Source organism: Salvelinus alpinus, chromosome 9 (assembly GCF_045679555.1).
Source record: "Salvelinus alpinus chromosome 9, SLU_Salpinus.1, whole genome shotgun sequence".
NCBI classification, from domain to species: Eukaryota; Metazoa; Chordata; class Actinopteri; order Salmoniformes; family Salmonidae; genus Salvelinus; species Salvelinus alpinus.
In genome coordinates, this window is record NC_092094.1 from 64,364,036 (window position 1) to 64,383,278 (window position 19,243).

Sequence of the window (19,243 nt, forward strand, 5' to 3'; positions counted from 1 at the left end):
CAATAAGGCATGTTCTTGAGCACAACGCAACGCGGAGTGCCTGGATACAGCCCTTAGCCGTGGTATAATTGCCATATACCACAAACCCCGAGGTGTCTTATTCCTATTATAAACTGGTTACCAAAATTATAAGAACAGTAAAAATAAATGTTTTGTCACACCCAGTCTGATATACCACGGCTGTCAGCCAATCAGCATTCAGGGCTCGAACCACCCAGTTTATAATATATAATTTCCATTATTGTGTTTTATTTAAAAAAATATTATTGTGCTATTATTTTCCACTAACCCTACCACTCCTCCACTAATTGGGGTAAACTAATGGACAACAATACTTAGGCTTCTACTTACAGTTTATACTGTAACAGTTTATACAGTTTTTGCTTTAGCTCCCCTCAAGCCGTCCCATATATCTCTGAAAACCATTCAGTGTTGATTTCTAATTGCCATATATTTTTCAACTGTGCTGTACTGTGTCACAAAAGTTCAGAATCGTTCTATTCTCATAGTTTCTACAGATTGTAAATTAAAGATGAACATTTTTACTAAGAGTATTATTACATTATTGATCGATTGACTATGGCCTTTCAAGTCGCCCACTAGTGCCATTTGCAGAGTTAGCTCCCCAGGTAAATGTTATAATTCTTTAGCCATTCCTGAACCTGCGACCAAAAACAAGCTACATACTGTATGTACCAAAACAAGTGATCTAATGAGTCTGTCTCTTCACAGCCAAATCTGCTGAGCTGGAATGGTTGTATCCACTAGTGCCATTAGTAACACACTACGGCGTCACGGATTAAAATCCTGCAGCGCACGCAAGGTCCCCCTGCTCAAGCCAGCGCATGTCCAGGCCCGTCTGAAGTTTGCCAATGACCATCTGGATGATTCAGAGGAGGAATGGGTGAAGGTCATGTGGTCTGATGAGACAAAAATTGAGCTTTTTGGTCTAAACTCCACTCCACTCCGCCGTGTTTGGAGGAAGAAGAAGGATGAGTACAACCCCAAGAACACCATCCCAACCGTGAAGCATGGAGGTGGAAACATCATTCTTTGGGGATGCTTTTCTGCAAAGTGGACAGGACGACTGCACCGTATTGAGGGGAGGATGGATGGGGCCATGTATCGCGAGATCTTGGCCAACAACCTCCTTCCCTCAGTAAGAGCATTGAAGATGGGTCGTGGCTGGGTCTTCCAGCATGACAACGACCCGAAACACACAGCCAGGGCAACTAAGGAGTGGCTCCGTAAGAAGCATCTCAAGGTCCTGGAGTGGCCTAGCCAGTCTCCAGACCTGAACCCAATAGAACATCTTTGGAGGGAGCTGAAAGTCCGTATTGCCCAGCAACAGCCCCGAAACCTGAAGGATCTGGAGAAGGTCTGTATGGAGGAGTGGGCCAAAATCCCTGCTGCAGTGTGTGCAAATCTGGTCAAGAACTACAGGAAACGTATGATCTCTGTAATTGCAAATAAAGGTTTCTGTACCAAATATTAAGTTCTGCTTTTCTGATGTATCAAATACTTATGTCATGCAATAAAATGCACATTAATTACTTAAAAATCATACAATGTGATTTTCTGGATTTTTGTTTTAGATTCCGTCTCTCACAGTTGAAGTGATAAAAAATGACAGACCTCTACATGCTTTGTTTTATTTATTTATTTATTTATTTTACCGTTATTTTACCAGGTAAGTTGACTGAGAACACGTTCTCATTTGCAGCAACGACCTGGGGAATAGTTACAGGGGAGAGGAGGGGGATGAATGAGCCAATTGTAAACTGGGGATTATTAGGTGACCGTGATGGTTGAGGGCCAGATTGGGAATTTAGCCAGGACACCGGGGTTAACACCCCTACTCTTACGATAAGTGCCATGGGATCTTTAATGACCTCAGAGAGTCAGGACACCCGTTTAACGTCCCATCCGAAAGACGGCACCCTACACAGAGCAGTGTCCCCAATCACTGCCCTGGGGCATTGGGATCTTTGTTTAGACCAGAGGAAAGAGTGCCTCCTACTGGCCCTCCAACACCACCTGGTCTCCCATCCAGGGACTGACCAGGACCAACCCTGCTTAGCTTCAGAAGCAAGCCAGCAGTGGTATGCAGGGTGGTATGCTGCTGCTGTAAGTAGGATAAACCTGCAAAATCGGCAGTGTATCAAATACTTGTTCTCCCCACTGTACATAACATTCTATATTGGCTGCAAGAATTTTGTATAATAAATTAAATCCTGCGTTGTTTTGTGTATCAGTTCATACATAAACCATGTGCCATGGAATCGGCACATCAAAAATCTCTTCCCAAATATTTTGCAACCTGTATGGCGCAGCTGTCAATTTATTGGTCCTTAAATGAAACTGGTATACTTATTTTATTTATCACAATTTTCTTTAACCAATTTGGTCTTTAATGTAGGGTCAACAGACAAGTTCCTTACCTTCTCTCCCTTCCACTTGCCTCTTCCATTTTTGCAGTATTGCTGCAATCAGTTGGCGAGTTATGTCACTCATTCTGTTTTCTTGCTGGTCCAGTTCCTCTTCTAAAATTCGCTACTTTGTTTCCAGAATGCCAATTTTGTTGTCCTGTTCGTCCAAGCACCCGCCCTGTATATGCATATCTGACATGATAGACTCTACTTTCCTTTCAAGAAAATCTACTTTTTTTAAACAACAGATTGTAACAGTTAGTTTGTTTTGGTGTTTTCCGGGATATCCTTTAGCTGGTCGTTATTTTCATCTCCAAGTTGTTCTTTGTCTTTTCCTCTAAGGGAAGCCATGGCTTGTTGGGTTCGAGTCACAGCGTTGCTTTACCCACAGATTGGTTCGCTGTTGTATATAACTGACCACTCACTCTCTCCCGGTTGCTTGATCTATCGACTTTAGAGGCTTAATTTAAACTATATTGTCTGGCTTCTTCATATAATCACAGTTTTGACAGTACACAACAGAGCTGCTGTCCTATCGGTACACGCATGCACCTCTCAAAAGGTGGTTCTAACATGTATTGACTCAGGGGTGTGAATATTTATGTAAATTATGCATTTTTCTATTTAATTTATTTTCTATACATTTCCATGTATTACTAACATCTTTTTACTTAGTTATTATGGGGTATTGTGTTTAAAAAAAAATCTATTTTGAATTCAGGCTGTAACAACAAAATGTGGAATAAGTCAAGGGGTATGAATACTTTCTGAAAGCACTGTATGATGTGCAATGCTGGTAGAATCTTATTCCAAATGATTCTCAGCTGTAATGTCTGACAAAGGTTCTTCCATCATGTATCAGCTCTGGGTTGTGAAGACATCTGCAATCAAGACATCTTTTTATTTTTACATTTTGTATAACTTTCTTTCATTTTGAAAATGTGAAGTAGGTTGTGTAGATCTGTAGGAAAGAAATCTAATTTAATCCATTTTTAGTTAACATGTTAAGGCAGCAAAATGTGAAGGGGTGCAAGGGGTGTGTAGACTTTCACTAGGCACTGTATCCCTTCTCATTGTGCCACTAGATCTTTTAAAAGGTTTGGGAGCCCCTATCAAACAGATGACGATACTAACCTTAATACCAGTGAAGACTTGTCTACAGAGTTTGCTCGGTCCCATGGATTCATCCCAGCACCTAGAAGGAGAGACGATCACAATTAGAAGAGACTCACTTTAAAAAGCAACATCGCTCTATACAGCCAATAGAAAATATAATGGTCAGACTCAGAAAAATGTGGAGGCAAGAGTGTGTATACCTGTAGAGTTCTGCCCTGGCTTGGGATCCTCCTATAATGGAAAATGAAAATGGATGATTGTGTGTGTGTGTGTGTGTGTGTGTGTATATATACAGTGGGCTACAAAATTACTGACACCCCTGACTGGCAATGCACAAACAATACTTAAAAAAATATAAACAATATAATTATAGAGACAAACTCAAAATACCAACATGTGAGAAAAAATTTACTTTATTAATGTTTCAATGGAACCAACCAAAATCAAACAATTATTTTATACAATATAAATTGAACCATATTCAAGGTTTCATAATTATTGGCACTCCTCATTTAGTACTTAGTATAACCACCTCTGGCAAGGATAACAGCATGGAGTCTTTTCCTGTAATGTTTGACAAGGTTAAGGAACACATTTGGAAAGATTTTGGACCATTCCTCTATGCAGATCCTTTCAAGATCCTTCACATTCTTGGGTTTGCGCTTATCAACTGCCCTCTTCCACTCAGCCCACAGGTTTTTGATTGGATTGAGGTCCGGCGACTGAGATGGCCATGGCAGAACATTGATTTTGTTGTCACGGAACCATTTCTGTGTGGATCTTAAGGTATGTTTCGGGTCATTGTCTCATTGGAAAGTCCACCTATGGCCAAGTCCCAGCCTTCTGGCAGAGGCAACCAGATTGTCAGCCAAAATTGCCTGATACTTGGTGGAATTCATTATGCCATCAATCTTAACCAGTGCCCCTGGACCTCTGGAATTAAAACAGCCCCAAAACATCACTGACCCCCCTCCATATTTCACCGTGGGTATGAGGTGCCTCTCCTTGTATGCATCTCTGTTTCGACGCCAAACATGCCAATGCTGTATCTGACCAAATCTTTCAATTTTGGTCTCATCTGACCAGAGCACCTTCTTCCAGTCATAATTTAAATTACGTTTGGCAAACTCCAAGCGTTTGCGTCTGTGTCTTGTGGTCAGAAGGGGCTTTCTTCTGGCAACCCTTCCAAAGAGCCTGTGGTTGTGGAGGTGGCGTCTGATGGTCCTTTTTGAAACTTGTTGACCCCAAGACGCCACCAAGGCCTGCAATTCTTTCACAGTGATTCTTGGGGATTTTGTTGCTTCTCTCACCATCCTTCTCCCTATCCTGGGGGGCAAAATGCATTTGCGTCCTCTACCCATGAGGTTTTCAACTGTTCCATATCTTTTGCATTTTTTAATAATTGCCCTGACAGTGCTCAGTGGTATATTCAATTGTTTGTGGATCTTCTTGTAGCTATTACCAGATTTATGAAGGTCTACGACCATCTGTCTCTTTTGAACTGCCAGTTCTTTTGTTTACTTCATGGTGTTGGATGACAGTGGGATATTGCATGTGTGTCACCTCATTTTTATACCCTAGTGAAACAGGAAGTGATGTAATGGCTCAATATAGTTCCTTAAGACTTAGATAAACTTAAATACGTGGAATTTAATTTGTGGTTTAATTTTGGTAGATGTTATTATTTTGGTTGGTTCCATTGAAACATTAATAAAGTATCGTATTTCTCACATGTTGGTATTTTGAGTTTATCTCTATAATTATATTGTTTATATTTGTTTAAGCATTATTTGTGCATTGCCAGTCAGGGGTGCCAGTAATTTTGGAGCCCACTGTATATATATATATATATATATATATATATATATATATTTTGTGTGTGTGTGTATATATATACATATATATATATACACACACACATACATATATATGTGTATATATATATATATATATATATATATATATATATATATATATATATACACACACACACACACACATAAATATAAATATATATACACACACACACACACACACACACACACACACACACACACACACACACACACACACACACACACACACACACACACACATATATACAGTATCAGTCAAAAGTTTGGACACCAACTCATTCAAGGGTTTGTCTTTATTTTTTACAATTTTCTACATAGACATCAAAACTATGAAATAACACATATGGCATCATGTAGTAACCAAAAAGGTGTTAAACAAATAGAAATATATTTTAGATTTTAGAGTCTTCAAAGTAGCCAAGCTTTGCCTTGATGACAGCTTCCCAAATTCTTGGCATAGTATCGTTAGTATTGTCATCTGGGGCGGCAGGTAGCCTAGTGGTTAGAGTGTTGGACTAGTAACTGAAAGGTTGCAAGATCACATCCCTGAGATGACGAGGTAAAAAATCTGTTGTTCTGCCCCTGAACAAGGCAGTTAACCCACTGTTCCTAAGCTGTCATTGAAAATAAGAATTTGTTCTTAACTGACCTGCCTAGTTAAATTCTCTCAACCAGCTTCATGAGGAATGATTTTCCAACAGTCTTGAAGGACTTCCCACATATACTGAGCACTAGTTGGCTGCTTTTCCTTCACTCTGCAGTCTAACTCATCCCAAACCATCTCAATTCGGTTGAGGTCAGGTGATTGTGGAGGCCAGGTCATCTGATGCAGGACTCCATCACTCTCCTTCTTGGTCAAATAGCTCTTACACAGCCTGGATGTGTGTCACTGGGCAGCTCTCGGCTGTGCTTCCCTTTGTAGTCTGTAATAGTTTGCAAGTCCTGCCACATCCGACGAGCGTCGGAGCCGGTGTAGTACGATTCGATCTTAGTTCTGTATTGATGCTTTGCCTGTTTGATGGTTCATCGGAGGGCATAGTGTGATTTCTTATAAGCTTCCAGGTTAGAGACCCGCTCCCTTTAGCTTAGTGCAGATGTTGCCTGTAATCCATGGCTTCTGGTTGGGGTATGTACATACAGTCACTGTGGGGACGACGTCATCGATGCACTAATTGATGAGGCCAGTGACTGATGTGGTGTACTCCTCAATGCCATCGGAAGAATCCCGGAACATATTCTAGTCTGTGCTAGCAAAACAGTCCTTTAGCTTAGCATCTGCTTCATCTGACCACTTTTTTTATTGACCGAGTCACTGGTGCTTCCTGCTTTAATTTTTGCTTGTAAGCAGCTTTCAGGAGGATAGAATTATGGTCAGATTTGCCAAATAGAGGGCGACAGAGAGCTTTGTACACGTCTCTGTGTGTGGAGTAAAGGTGGTCTAGAGTTTTTTTCTCTCTGGTTGCACATTTAACATGTTGGTAGAAATGAGGTAAAACGGATTTAAGTTCCCCTGCATTAAAATCCCCGGCTACCAGGAGCACCGCCTCTGGAGGAGCATTTTCCTGTTTGCTTATGGTGGTATACAGCTCATTGAGTGCGGTCTTAGTGCCAGCATCAGTCTGTGGTGGTATGTAGACAGCTACGACAAATACAGATGAAAACTCTCTAGGTGTGGTCTACAGCTTATCATGAGATACTCTACCTCAGGCGAGCAAAACCTCGAGACTTCCGTATATATCGTGCACTTGTTTAAAAATATACATAGACCACCACCCCTTGTCTTACCAGAGGCTGCTGTTCTATCCTGCCGATAGAGTGTATAACCCGCCAGCTGTATGTTGTTAATGTCGTTGATCAGCCACGACTCGGTGAAACATAAGATATTACAGTTTTTAATGTCCCGTTGGTAGAATATGTGCTTTAAGTTCTTCCAATTTATTATCCAGTGATGGTACGTTGGCCAATAGGACTGATGGCGATACCTCTTCCATCTCTTTCTCCTGCAAATGATGAGGATGTTGGCCTGTTTGGGTGTCTGGAGTAAATCCCTCTCGTCCGACTCATTAAAGAAAAATTCTTCATCCAATTCAAGGTGAGTAATCGCTATTCTGATGTCCAGAAGATCTTTGAGGTCATATGAGATGGTAACAGCAACATTATGGACAGTTGAAGTCGGAAGCTTACATATACTTAGGTTGGGGTCGGTTAGGACATCTACTTTGTACAAGACACAAGTAATTTTTCCAACAATTGTTTACAGACAGATTATTTCACTTATAATTCACTGGATCACAATTCCAGTGGGTCAGAAGTTTACATACACTAAGTTCACTGTGCCTTTAACCTGTTGAGGACAGAGGGCGCTATTTTCACTTTGGGGGAAAATCGTGCCCAATTTAAACGGCCTCGTACTCTATTCTTGCTCGTACAATATGCATATTATTATTACTATTGGATAGAAAACACCCTCTAGTTTCTAAAACCGTTTGAATTATATCTGTGAGTAAAACAGAACTCATTTTGCAGCAAACTTCCTGACAGGAAGTGGAAAATCTGAAATCGATGCTCTGTTCTAGGGCCTGCCTATAAATGTGCTTGATATTTATTAGTATACATGCACTTCATACGCCTTCCACTAGATGTCAACAGGCAGTGAGAGAAGAAATGGAGTGTATAACATCATCTGAGGTCGAATAAAAGCTCTTGGCATGACGTGACCCCAATTTCTTGTTTTCTGGAACGCGCGAGAAGTGACCTGGTATTGCCTTCTGTAAAGCTGTCGTTATAGACGACTAATATCTCCGGCTTTGATTTTATTTGATACATGTGACAATATCATCGTAAAGTATGTTTTTTCAATATAGTTTTATTAGAATATTGAATTTTTTTCGGGACGTTAGGCGTGTTGCTTTGTCTGCGTATGTTCAGGAAGTAGAGCTTCGCGCCACTTTGCTAGCTTTCCATGCTAATTGACTGGAGAAGAGGACATTCTAAATCCAAACAACGATTGTTCTGGACAAAGGACCCCTTGTACAACATTCTGATGGAAGATCATCAAAAGTAGGACCCATTTTATGATGCTATTTCATATATCTGTCGAACATGTGTACTAGTAGGTAGCGCCCAGATTTTGGGCACGCTCTCGCTATAACATAAGCTGGATGTCGTAATGAAGTTATTTTTAGAATTCTAACACGGCGATTGCATTAAGAACTAGTGTATCTATCATTTCCTATACAACATGTATTTTCTAGTAACGTTTATGAATAGTTATTTGGTCAGAATAGTTGAGTGTCATAAAAATATCCACACATTCTGGGAAAAAGATGCTACGTTAGCACAATGTATAACCACTGATTTCAGCTCTAAATATGCACATTTTCGAACAAAACATAAGTGTATGTATAACCTGATGTTATAGGACTGTCATCTGAGGAAGGTTTATGAAGGTTAGTGAAAATTAATATCTTTTGCTGGTTTATTCGCTAACGCTAACGTGCCTATTGCTATCGCTAACGTGCCTTGATGAATGAATGCGGTAGTGTGGTAGGCTATTGTAGTAAGCTAATATAATGCTATATTGTGTTTTCGCTGTAAACACTTAAAAAATCGGAAATATTGGCTGGATTCACAAGATGTTTGTCTTTAATTTGCTGTACACCATCGATTTTTCAGAAATGTTTTATGACGAGTATTTAGGTATTTCACGTTGGTCTCTATAATTACTCTGGCTGCTTCGGTGCTATTTTTGATGGTAGCTGTGATGGTAGCTGCAATGTAAAACTGATTTATACCTCAAATATGCACATTTTTCGAATAGATTTATTGTGTAACATGTTATAGGACTGTCATCTGATGAAGTTGTTTCTTGGTTAGTTTGGTTGGATCTTGGTTAGTTATGTTGGTTTTGTGCATGCTACCTGTGCTGTGAAAAATGTCTGTCCTTTTTTGTATTTGGTGGTGAGCTAACATAAATATACGTGGTGTTTTCGCTGTAAAACATTTTAAAAATCGGACATGTTGGCTGGATTCACAAGATGTGTATCTTTCATTTGCTGTATTGGACTTGTTAATGTGTGAAAGTTAAATATTTCTCAAAAATATTTTTTGAATTTCGCTCTCTGCCTTTTCAGTGGAATGTGGGAGGAGTTCCGCTAAGCGGAACCCCGGAGCCAGACAGGTTAAACAGCTTGGAAAATTCCAGAAAATGATGCCATGGATTTAGAAGCTTCTGATAGGCTAATTTACATAATTTGAGTAAATTGGAGGTGTACCTGTGGATGTATTTCAAGGCCTACCTTCAAACTCAGTGCCTCTTTGCTTGACATCATGGGAAAATCAAAAGAAATCAGCCAAGACCTCAGAAACAACTTGTAGACCTCCACAGGTCTGGTTCATCATTGGGAGCAATTTCCAAACGCCTGAAGGTACCACGTTCATCTGTACAAACAATAGTACGCAATTATAAACACCATGGGACCACGCAGCTGTCATACCGCTCAGGAAGGAGCGGTAATTTTTCTGTCTCCTAGAGATGAACGTACTTTGGTGCGAAAAGTGCAAATCAATCCCAGAACAACAGCAAAGGACCTTGTGAAGATGCTGGAGGAAACAGGTACAAAAGTAACCATATCCATAGTAAAATGAGTCCTATGTCGACATAACCTGAAAGGCCGCTCAGCAAGGAAGAATTCACTGCTCCAAAACCGCCATAAAAAAGCCAGACTACGGTTTGCAACGGCACATGGGGACAAAGATTGTACTTTTTGGAGAAATGTCCTCTGGTCTGATGAAACAAAAATAGAACTGTTTGACCATAATGACCATCATTATGTTTGGAGGAAAAAGGGGGAGGCTTGCAAGCCGAAGAACACCATCCCAACCGTGAAGCACGGGGGTGGCAGCATATTGTTGTGGGTGTGCTTTGCTGCAGGAGGGACTGGTGCACTTCACAAAATAGATGGCATCGGGAGGAAGGAAAATTATGTGGATATAGTGAAGCAACATCTCAAGACATCAGTCAAGAAGTTGAAGCTTGGTCGCTCGCAAATGGGTCTTCCAAATGGACAATGACCCCAAGTATACTTCCAAAGTTGTGGCAAAATGGCTAAAGGACAACAAAGTCAAGGTATTGGAGTGGCCATCACAAAGCCCTGACCTCAATCCCATAGAACATTTTGGGCAGAACTGAAAACGCGTGTGCGAGCAAGGAGGCCTACAAACCTGACTCAGTTACACCAGCTCTGTCAGGAGGAATGTGCCAAAATTCACCCAACTTATTGTGGGAAGGTTGTGGAAGTCTACCCGAAACGTTTGCCCCAAGTTAAACAATTTAAAGGTAATGCTACCAAATACTAATTGAGTGTATTTAAACTTCTGACCCACTGGGAATGTGATGAAAGAAATAAAAGCTGAAATAAATCATTCTCTCTACTATTATTCTGACATTTCACATACTTAAAATAAAGTGGTGATCCTAACTGACCAAAGACAGGGAATTTTTTACTTGGATTAAATGTCAGGAATTGTGAAAAACTGAGTTTAACTGTATTTGGCTAAGGTGTATGTAAACTTCCGACTTCAACTGTACAAAATAAGTTACAAACAATGCGGAAAAACAAACAAAATAGCACGGTTGGTTAAGAGCCAATGAAACCGCAACCATCCTCTCCATCCACCCCCACACAATCACACCTCCTCCTCAATGCTTCACGGTGGGAACCACATATGCAGAGACCATCCTTTCATCTCCTCTGTCTCACAAAATGTTTACATTTGGACTCATCTGTCGAAAGGACAGATTTTCAATGGTCTAATGTTCATTGCTCGTGTTTCTTGGCCCAAGCAAGTCTCTTCTTCTTCTTATTGGTGTCCTTTAGTAGTGATTTATTTGCAGCAATTCGACCATGAAGGCCTGATTCACACAGTCTCCTCTGAACAGTTGATGTTGAGATGTATTACTTGAACTCTGTGAGGCATTTATTTGGGCTGTAATCTGAGGTGCAGTTAACTCTAATTAACTTATCCTCTGCAGCAGAGGTGACTCTGGGTCTTCCTTTCCTGTTGGGGTCCTCATGAGAGACAGTTTCATCATAGTGCTTGATGGTTTTCGCGACTGCACTTGAAGAACCTTTGAAAGTTCTTGAAATGTTCCGGATTGACTGACCATGTCTTAAAGTAAAGATTGGACTGTCGTTTCTCTTTGCTTATTTGAGCTGTTCTTGACATAATATGGACTTGGTACTCTACCAAATAGGGCTATCTTCTGTATACCACCCCTACCTTGTCACAACTCAACTGATTGGCTCAAATGCATTAAGGAAAGAAATTCCACAAATTCACTTTTAACAAGGCACACCTGTTAATTGAAATGCATTCCAGGTTGGTTGAGAGAATGCCAAGAGTGTGCAAATCTGGCATCAAGGCGAAGGGTGGCTACTTTGAAGAATCTAAAATCTAAAATATATTTTGATTCGTTTTTTTGGTTACTACATGATTCCATATGTGCTATTTCATAGTTTTGATGTCTTCACTATTATTCTACAATGTAGAAAATAGTAAAAATAAAGAAAAACGTTTGAATGAGTACATGTGTCCAAACTTTTGACTTGTACTGTGTGTATATATATATATATATATATATATATATATCATATTTTTTTATACTGAGTGTACAAAACATTAGGAACACCTGCTCTTTTTATGACAGAGGGACCAGGTTAATCCAGGTGAAAGCTATGATCCTTTTTGATGTCACATGTTAAATCCACTTTAATCAGTTTAGATGAAGGGGAGGCGACAGGTTGAAGAAGGATTTTTAAGCCTTGAGACAATTGAGACATGGATTGTGTATGTGTGCTTTTCAGAGGGTGAATGGGCAAGACAAAATATTTAAGTGCCTTTGAGCGGTTTGAGTGTGTAAAGAACTGTAACACTGCTAGGGTTTTTCACGCCTAACAGTTTCCCATGTGCGTCAAGTATGGTCCACCATCCAAAGGAGATCCAGCCAACTTGACACAACTGTGGGAGGCATTGAATTCAACATGGGCCAGCATCCCTGCGGAACGCTTTCGACACCTTGTAGAGCCCATGCCCCGACGAATTGAGGTTGTTCTGAGGGCAAAAGGGTGTGCAAATCAATATTAGGAAGGTGTTCCTATTGTTTTGTACACTCAGTGTATGAGTAAGTGTGTGCACAAGTCCCTTTAGATTGCTTGAATGCATTTATTGTTGCTGGATAGACCCACCCTGGGAAACTAATACTTGATATTTTAAAAGAAGATAAACTGCATTACCTCTTCAGGTCTCTCTGAGGCTTTCCGTCTGCAGGAAAAGCAAATTCAGGCATTTAGATAATGAAAAAGACAACTCCAGTCATTTTGTGTTATTTCACAGGCTAGTAGCCTACTTACTTACAATCGCATCAAGGAATATATTTTTGAACTCCAGAATGTTCATTTAGAAAATGTGGTCTTTTGATGTGCTATAGTTGGGATAGGGATTTTCAATTACATGTATTTCAATTCGATTAAATAAATATTTATTTCACACTGTTGTTTTCCTCTCACCTGCGTGCTAGAAGGGCGTTCATTTCCTGCATCAGCCCCTCCCCTCCAGCACCACTACCTCCACTCGAGCGGTTGGCATCATTCTTGGCTCCACCTGTTCCTGGTGGACTGTTCTCATCCTGAGGAGACACAACATTGGTCACCATACGAGTTCCATCTTATAGAAGCCAACCAACAGGTAATGTGTATATGGTTTGAATGTCCAAGCAATTTTCACATAGATATGAATGGTCATGTTCAGTGGGTCACACCGTAGCAAAACATTTTCAAATGTATTGCAAAGAAAGAAAAAAATTAAGTTTCTTATTGGACATGTTTAGGTAGTACCTCCTTGTTCCAAAACGTTTTCTTCTTACTGACCATGATCCACGTCTAAGCTGAGATACTAACCCTTGCAACTTTACGGAGTTTGGCTCCAGCGAGGGCAGCCGCCAGTCCTGAGAGTGGCTGCGCCAGCTCATTGCCTGCCTCCCCAACCGGTGGCCCCCCGGGCCCTCTACCAACCGGCAGTGGAGGGGGCATGGGCGGTGGCACCGTGGCCGGAGGCGGGGGGCCCGGTGGAGGAGGGGGGGCCATGGGTGCCATAGGGGCAGGGGGGGGCATAGGCATAGGTGGGGCCAAAGCCAGCAATGCGGGAAGAGAAACCGGACCTGGGAAAGAAACAGCATAGGTTCACATCAGGTGACATCGGATTCCTCATTGGCTAACACTGCTGGCGAGCACTGATTGGAAACTGATTAGATTAACAGTCTCAGATAAGAATAATTTAATTTAAAGTTAATCAAAATGCAAAAGTACAGTAACAGATGGCTGAATTGTCTATGGGGACTGTTATTGTATTCATAATAGGTATATGCTTCCATCCACATAAGCCAGATGCATGTTGTGTGAGGTGTGTGGAGTGGAGTGGAGTGGAGTCCCGCCCCCCGACACACACACACAGGACACACACCAGTTGTCCAAGTGCCTTGCTCATTGAGCTCTGCTTATACTTACTGCAGCTGGCTGTGGCAGCCCGAGTGACAGGAGAGGGTGTCTGCTTGGGCGAGCCCCCCTCTGATTGGGCTGTGGTGTATGGGGGGGGAGAGAATTGGGGTGCTGGTGGTGGTGGGGGCGTGGCCTGGTACATCTGCTGCTGGGGGTGAAAGGAGGAGGGGTACTGGGGCTGGTGGGCAGAGACAGGGACGGGGCCCTGGGCAGACTGACCAATCAGAGGGTGTAAGGAAGAAGCCTCGCCGTAACCTAGCTGCTGCTGTTGCTGCTGAGCAAGGTTATAATAGTCCTCTGATTGACCGTTGGCGTGGGGGAGGTGGGACGGGATGTGGGGTTGGTCAGGCTGGTCCAGGGGGTGGGTCTTGACGCGGCTGTGGAGGGGCGGCAGAGGGTGGGCTACGGGGACGACATGCTGGGGCTGGGGCACAGGGGGCATGTGCACAGGCATCATGCCCACCAAGGGGGGCGTGGAGGGCACGGGGCCATACATGTGGGCGTGGGAGGCTGACCAGGTGCCATGTTTGGGGGGCAGCACAGGGTCCTGCAGGGCATGACCCTGGTGGAGAGACTGGGTGTGGTGGAGGGCCCGAGCAGTGGGGGGAGAGAGGGGGATCTGGCGCACCTGCCGGGTCGGGGCCATGGGCACCCCTGGCTGCACGGGTGAGAAGGCCGAGGCCAGGGAGGTGGAGAGCTGGGAGTGCTGGGAGGAGTTGTCGCCAGCCCGTCCGCCCAGCACCTCTCTTTCCTGGGAGGAGGAGGAGGAGGAGGAGGAAGGGGAGGAGTTGGAGGCCACTCGGGCGTAGGAAGGCGGCAGTGTGGCGGCCCGGTAGTGTCTGTACTCAGGAGGGGTGTTTGACGGGTGAGAGGGAGGGGAGGACACCTTATATTGGAGGGTGGAAACAACTATAACACACAGACGGAGGAGGGTGGGGTAGAAAACAAAGGATGCAAAAGAGAGAATAATGAGAAACTAAGCAAAGATGAAGAAATAAAAAAGAAACAAAGACAAACAATTACATTAGAAAAAGAAGCAGAATGCGAACTCTCAGGAAAGCAGGAAGTCGCATTGCCACGCAGCTGCCGATAGCACGCTGGCAGAATGAGTGTGGCTCTTGTGCATGGATAAGGATGAGTAAATAAAGAGGGGGGGGGGGGTTCAACACAAGCACATATGTGTCCGAGGTAGCTCTCTATCCATGGTCGTATTCATTAGGGTACACTGTAGCACAACATTTTGCAACGGAAAACGATAATGAGCATATCTTATTGGACATATTCAGGTAGTCCCTCCCTGTTTCAGTCTGTTTTCTCACCATTGGTGCCTAATGAATACGACCCATATGCGCTGCTACACTAGGCTGTGTTTGGTTACCATGATTGTCATGCTATTCCCATGGAGAGAATAGCATCTTAAGATGTTATCTGACATGGGTAAAATGTATTGTGGCTTGTGTGTTGACAGACCCTTGTCTAACATGGTAGTGTTTGTCCACAGTAAGTATGTTTGTCTGCAGGCCTTACCTGAGCCAGACGTCCGTCGTTCCCTCTCTTTGTGGGCCACTTCCTGCATCTGCATCTGATGCTGCTCCATCATTTGCCTGCAGATACAGAGGACACAGACACAAGTTTTAGCCTCTCCCTATTTCCAGCCTTTCAATCTGGGCCCACGAATATCAGAGAGAGAGAGAGTGAATGGACACAGAGCATGGGCTCCTGAGTTCTTCTGCAAAAATATAAAATTAGAGTTGGATAAATGTAGATAAACTTGCATTTTTTTGCAAGGACTTATACAGGATACTAACCTCAACATCAAAATCTTAGTTCCGATTCACAATTCCATACCTAAAACCTTGATTTTGGACAAAATTACCTGAATGGACTATTACTACCAAGGACTATCAAGAAAAAAAAACTTCTAACAAGCCAAAACCTACAGAAGAAACACAGCAGAACCTGGATATACCATCCAACACAAAATTGAGTGAGTAATGTTCAGTCTGAATCTACTTTCTGAAGCCAAAAAGTAAAAGACAATAACCTCTAGGTAATTTTGTTATATAAAGCTTAATAAATAAGGCTACCAAGCTGCTAGCAAAGAATCTGACTGAAATTAGCATTTAAGTGTGAAGAGAGAGGTGTGAAAACTCTTAAGCCTAACAATGGCAGGAGAGTTTCACAGCCCCTCCCCACCTAAATGTAGAAGCCTTTGAAGCCACCTCCATCTGTGCAGAGAAGATATCCTCCTCAGAATCGCCAAAATACAACAGCCACAGGACAACTTTGTTTGGATGTTGTAAAGGATCATTCGCCGATACTGAAAAGATATAGCGAGCTAACGATCTCCTTTTCCACGTGGAAAAGACAGACAGAGACTTGCGAGCTACGTTAGCTAGCTAGCTGGGATTTTCTACAAGGAATCTGCCTCCCGAAAAAAGCTTCTCCTAAGTGGGTGTGACACCTACTCCCGGTGCCTGCTGCACTGCTGCTTGGATTCCACCTGGCGATCTGTTCACCATCTGCCCTGGCCTGTCTCCCTCTGTCTGGTATAGGTACCCTCGCCACACTCCCCCCCTCTCTCCCGAGCTTTCGCTCGCCTCCAGCACACATGCACTGTTGAGGCGAGTGACTCTGAACTTGCAATGGCTAGCCCCAAGTTGTTATATTTTTCGCTTGTACTCTATGCTATTTGCCTTATGACTCCTGTGTTCTTTGTTGACTATGAACTTGCTTGTTTACCCAACCGGGGGACAGTCTGTTTATTCCCACACTCGGGACTCTGACTCTCTATTGTTTACACAGACACTTGGACTCCCATCCTATTCTAACCACCTCTTGTCGGCTTTGTGATTATGTTACCTGATGAAATTGCTGTACAATATGATCTTGTTGCCATCTAATGCACCTTCAAATGTTATAAATCAACACTGCAGAGCTCTCCCTGTCCTCTGCCATGCCCTGATTGTATTACTGCTGATTATATATGGAAATGTGCATATACATATACATATACTGTTGCTAGCCCCAATTCTGATTTGTGCTCTGATATCTGCTTCACTGATTTCTGCTCTCGTAAAAGCCTGGGATTTCTGCACGTTAACACTAGACGCTTATTACCTGAAATGTATCAATTGAAAGTGTGGATTCACAGCTCCAATCCTGATGTGTTGGTCATTACTGAGACGTGGTTAAGAAAGAGTGTTTTGAACACTGATGTTAACCTTTCTGGTTAGAACGTTTTTGGGCAAGAAAGATCTTCCAAAAGTGGTGGAGTGGCAATCTTTACCAAGGAACACTTTCAGTGCTCGGTTGTCTGCACCAAGTCATTCCCCAAATAATTTGATTTGCTGGTTTTACGCATTAAGCTTTCAAATAAATCTTTGTTGACTGTTGCTGGGTGTTATCGGTCACCATCAGCACCGGCCTGTAACCTAAATGCCCTAAGCTCTCTCCTGGCCCCTTACACTAAGTCTGAATTTGTCCTGCTAGGTGACCTAAACTGGGACATGTGTAAATCACCTGACCAAGTCCTAAAGCAATGGGACTCCCAAAATCTTTCTCAGATTATTACCAATCCCACAAGGTATGACTCCAAACACCCAGAAAAGGCTACTCTCCTTGATGTTATCCTTACAAATAATCCTGATAGGTATCAGTCTGGTGTTTTCTGTAATGACCTTAGTGATCACTGTTTCACAGCCTGTGTACGTAATGGCTACTCAGTGAAACGACCTGTCCTGACTTGTCATAGACTTTAACTTCTCTAGGATATGTGGGACGCTAGCGTCCCACCTAACCAACAGCCAGTGAAATTGCAGGGCGCCAAATTCAAAACAATTGAAATCTCATAATTAAAATTCCTCAAACATACAAGTATTATACACCATTTTAAAGATAAACTCCTCGTTAATCCAGCCAAAGTGTCTGATTTCAAAAAGGATTTACGGCGAAAGCACACCTTGCGATTATGTTAGCTCAGTACATAGCCACAGAAAAACACAGCCATTTTTCCAGCCAAAGAGAGGAGTAACAAAAAGCAGAAATAGAGTTAAAATTAATCACTAACCTTTGATGATCTTCATCAGATGACACTCATAGGACTTCATGTTACACAATACATGTATGTTTTGTTCGGTAAAGTTCATATTTATATCCAAAAATCTGAGTTTAGGCGGGACGCTACTGTCTCACTTGGCCAAAAGCCAGAGAAAATGCAGCGCGCCAAATTCAAATAAAATACTATAAAAATCAAACTTTCATTAAATCACACATGAAAGATACCAAATTAAAGCTACACATGTTGTGAATCCAGCCAACATGTCTGATTTCAAATAGGCTTTTTTGGCGAAAGCACACCAAACGATTATGCTAGTTCAGTACATAGCCACAGAAAAACACAGCCATTTTCCCAGCCAAAGATAGGAGTCACAAAAAGCAGAAATAGAGATAAAATTAATCACTAACCTTTGATGATCTTCATCAGATGACACTCATAGGACATCATGTTACACAATACATGTATGTTTTGTTCGATAATGTGCATATTTATATCCACAAATCTCAGTTTACATTGGCGCCATGTTCAGAAATGCCTCCAAAATATCCGGAGAAATTGCAGAGAGCCAAGTCAAATAACAGAAATACTCATCATAAACTTTGATGATACAAGTATTACACATGGAACTTTAGATAAACTTCTCCTTAATGCAACCGCTGTGTCAGAATTCGAAAAAACTTTACGAAAAACGCACACCATGCTATAATCTGAGTTCAGAGCCCAAACAAGCCATACAGATATATGCGATGTTGTGGAGTCAACAGAAGCCAGAAATAGTATTATAAATATTCACTTACCTTTGATGATCTTCATCAGAATGCACTCCCAGGAATCCCAGTTCCACAATAAATGTTTGTTTTGTTCGATAACGTCCATAATTTATGTCCAAATACCTCCCTTTTGTTCGCGCGTTTAGTACAGTAATCCAAATGCGCAGGCACTAGGTCCAGACAAAGTAAGAACAATTCCATTACAGTTCGTAGAAACATGTCAAACGATGTATAGAATCAATCTTTAGGATGTTTTTAACATAAATCTTCAATAATGTTTCAACCGGAGAATTCCTTTGTATTCAGAAATGCGATGGAACGCAGGTCGCTCTCACGGGAGCGCGCGTGGTCAGCTCATACCAGACACCTGACTCAAAGAGCTCTCTTTCCCTCATTCTTCACAGTAGAAGCATCAAACAAGGTTCTAAAGACTGCTGACATCTAGTGGAAGCCTTAG

The 19,243-nt window shown here is 42.1% G+C and overlaps 1 protein-coding gene across 4 annotated transcripts in view; it reads right to left on the reverse strand.

The window, feature by feature from the left end:
• LOC139530464 (ena/VASP-like protein) overlaps positions 1-19,243 on the reverse strand; it is a 90,398-nt gene that overhangs the window by 18,388 nt on the left and 52,767 nt on the right. For 3 of the 4 annotated variants that reach the window (XM_071326916.1, XM_071326915.1, XM_071326917.1), the window contains 7 exons: positions 15,484-15,560; positions 13,966-14,865; positions 13,360-13,619; positions 12,970-13,088; positions 12,697-12,724; positions 3,746-3,776; positions 3,564-3,624 (listed from right to left, as the gene is read on the reverse strand). In XM_071326916.1, the coding sequence (XP_071183017.1) occupies positions 3,564-3,624; positions 3,746-3,776; positions 12,697-12,724; positions 12,970-13,088; positions 13,360-13,619; positions 13,966-14,865; positions 15,484-15,560 (1,476 nt within the window). Of the gene's footprint in view, positions 1-1,655; positions 3,311-3,563; positions 3,625-3,745; positions 3,777-12,696; positions 12,725-12,969; positions 13,089-13,359; positions 13,620-13,965; positions 14,866-15,483; positions 15,561-19,243 lie in introns of those variants that run through there. The other variant, XM_071326918.1, reaches the window with a different exon arrangement.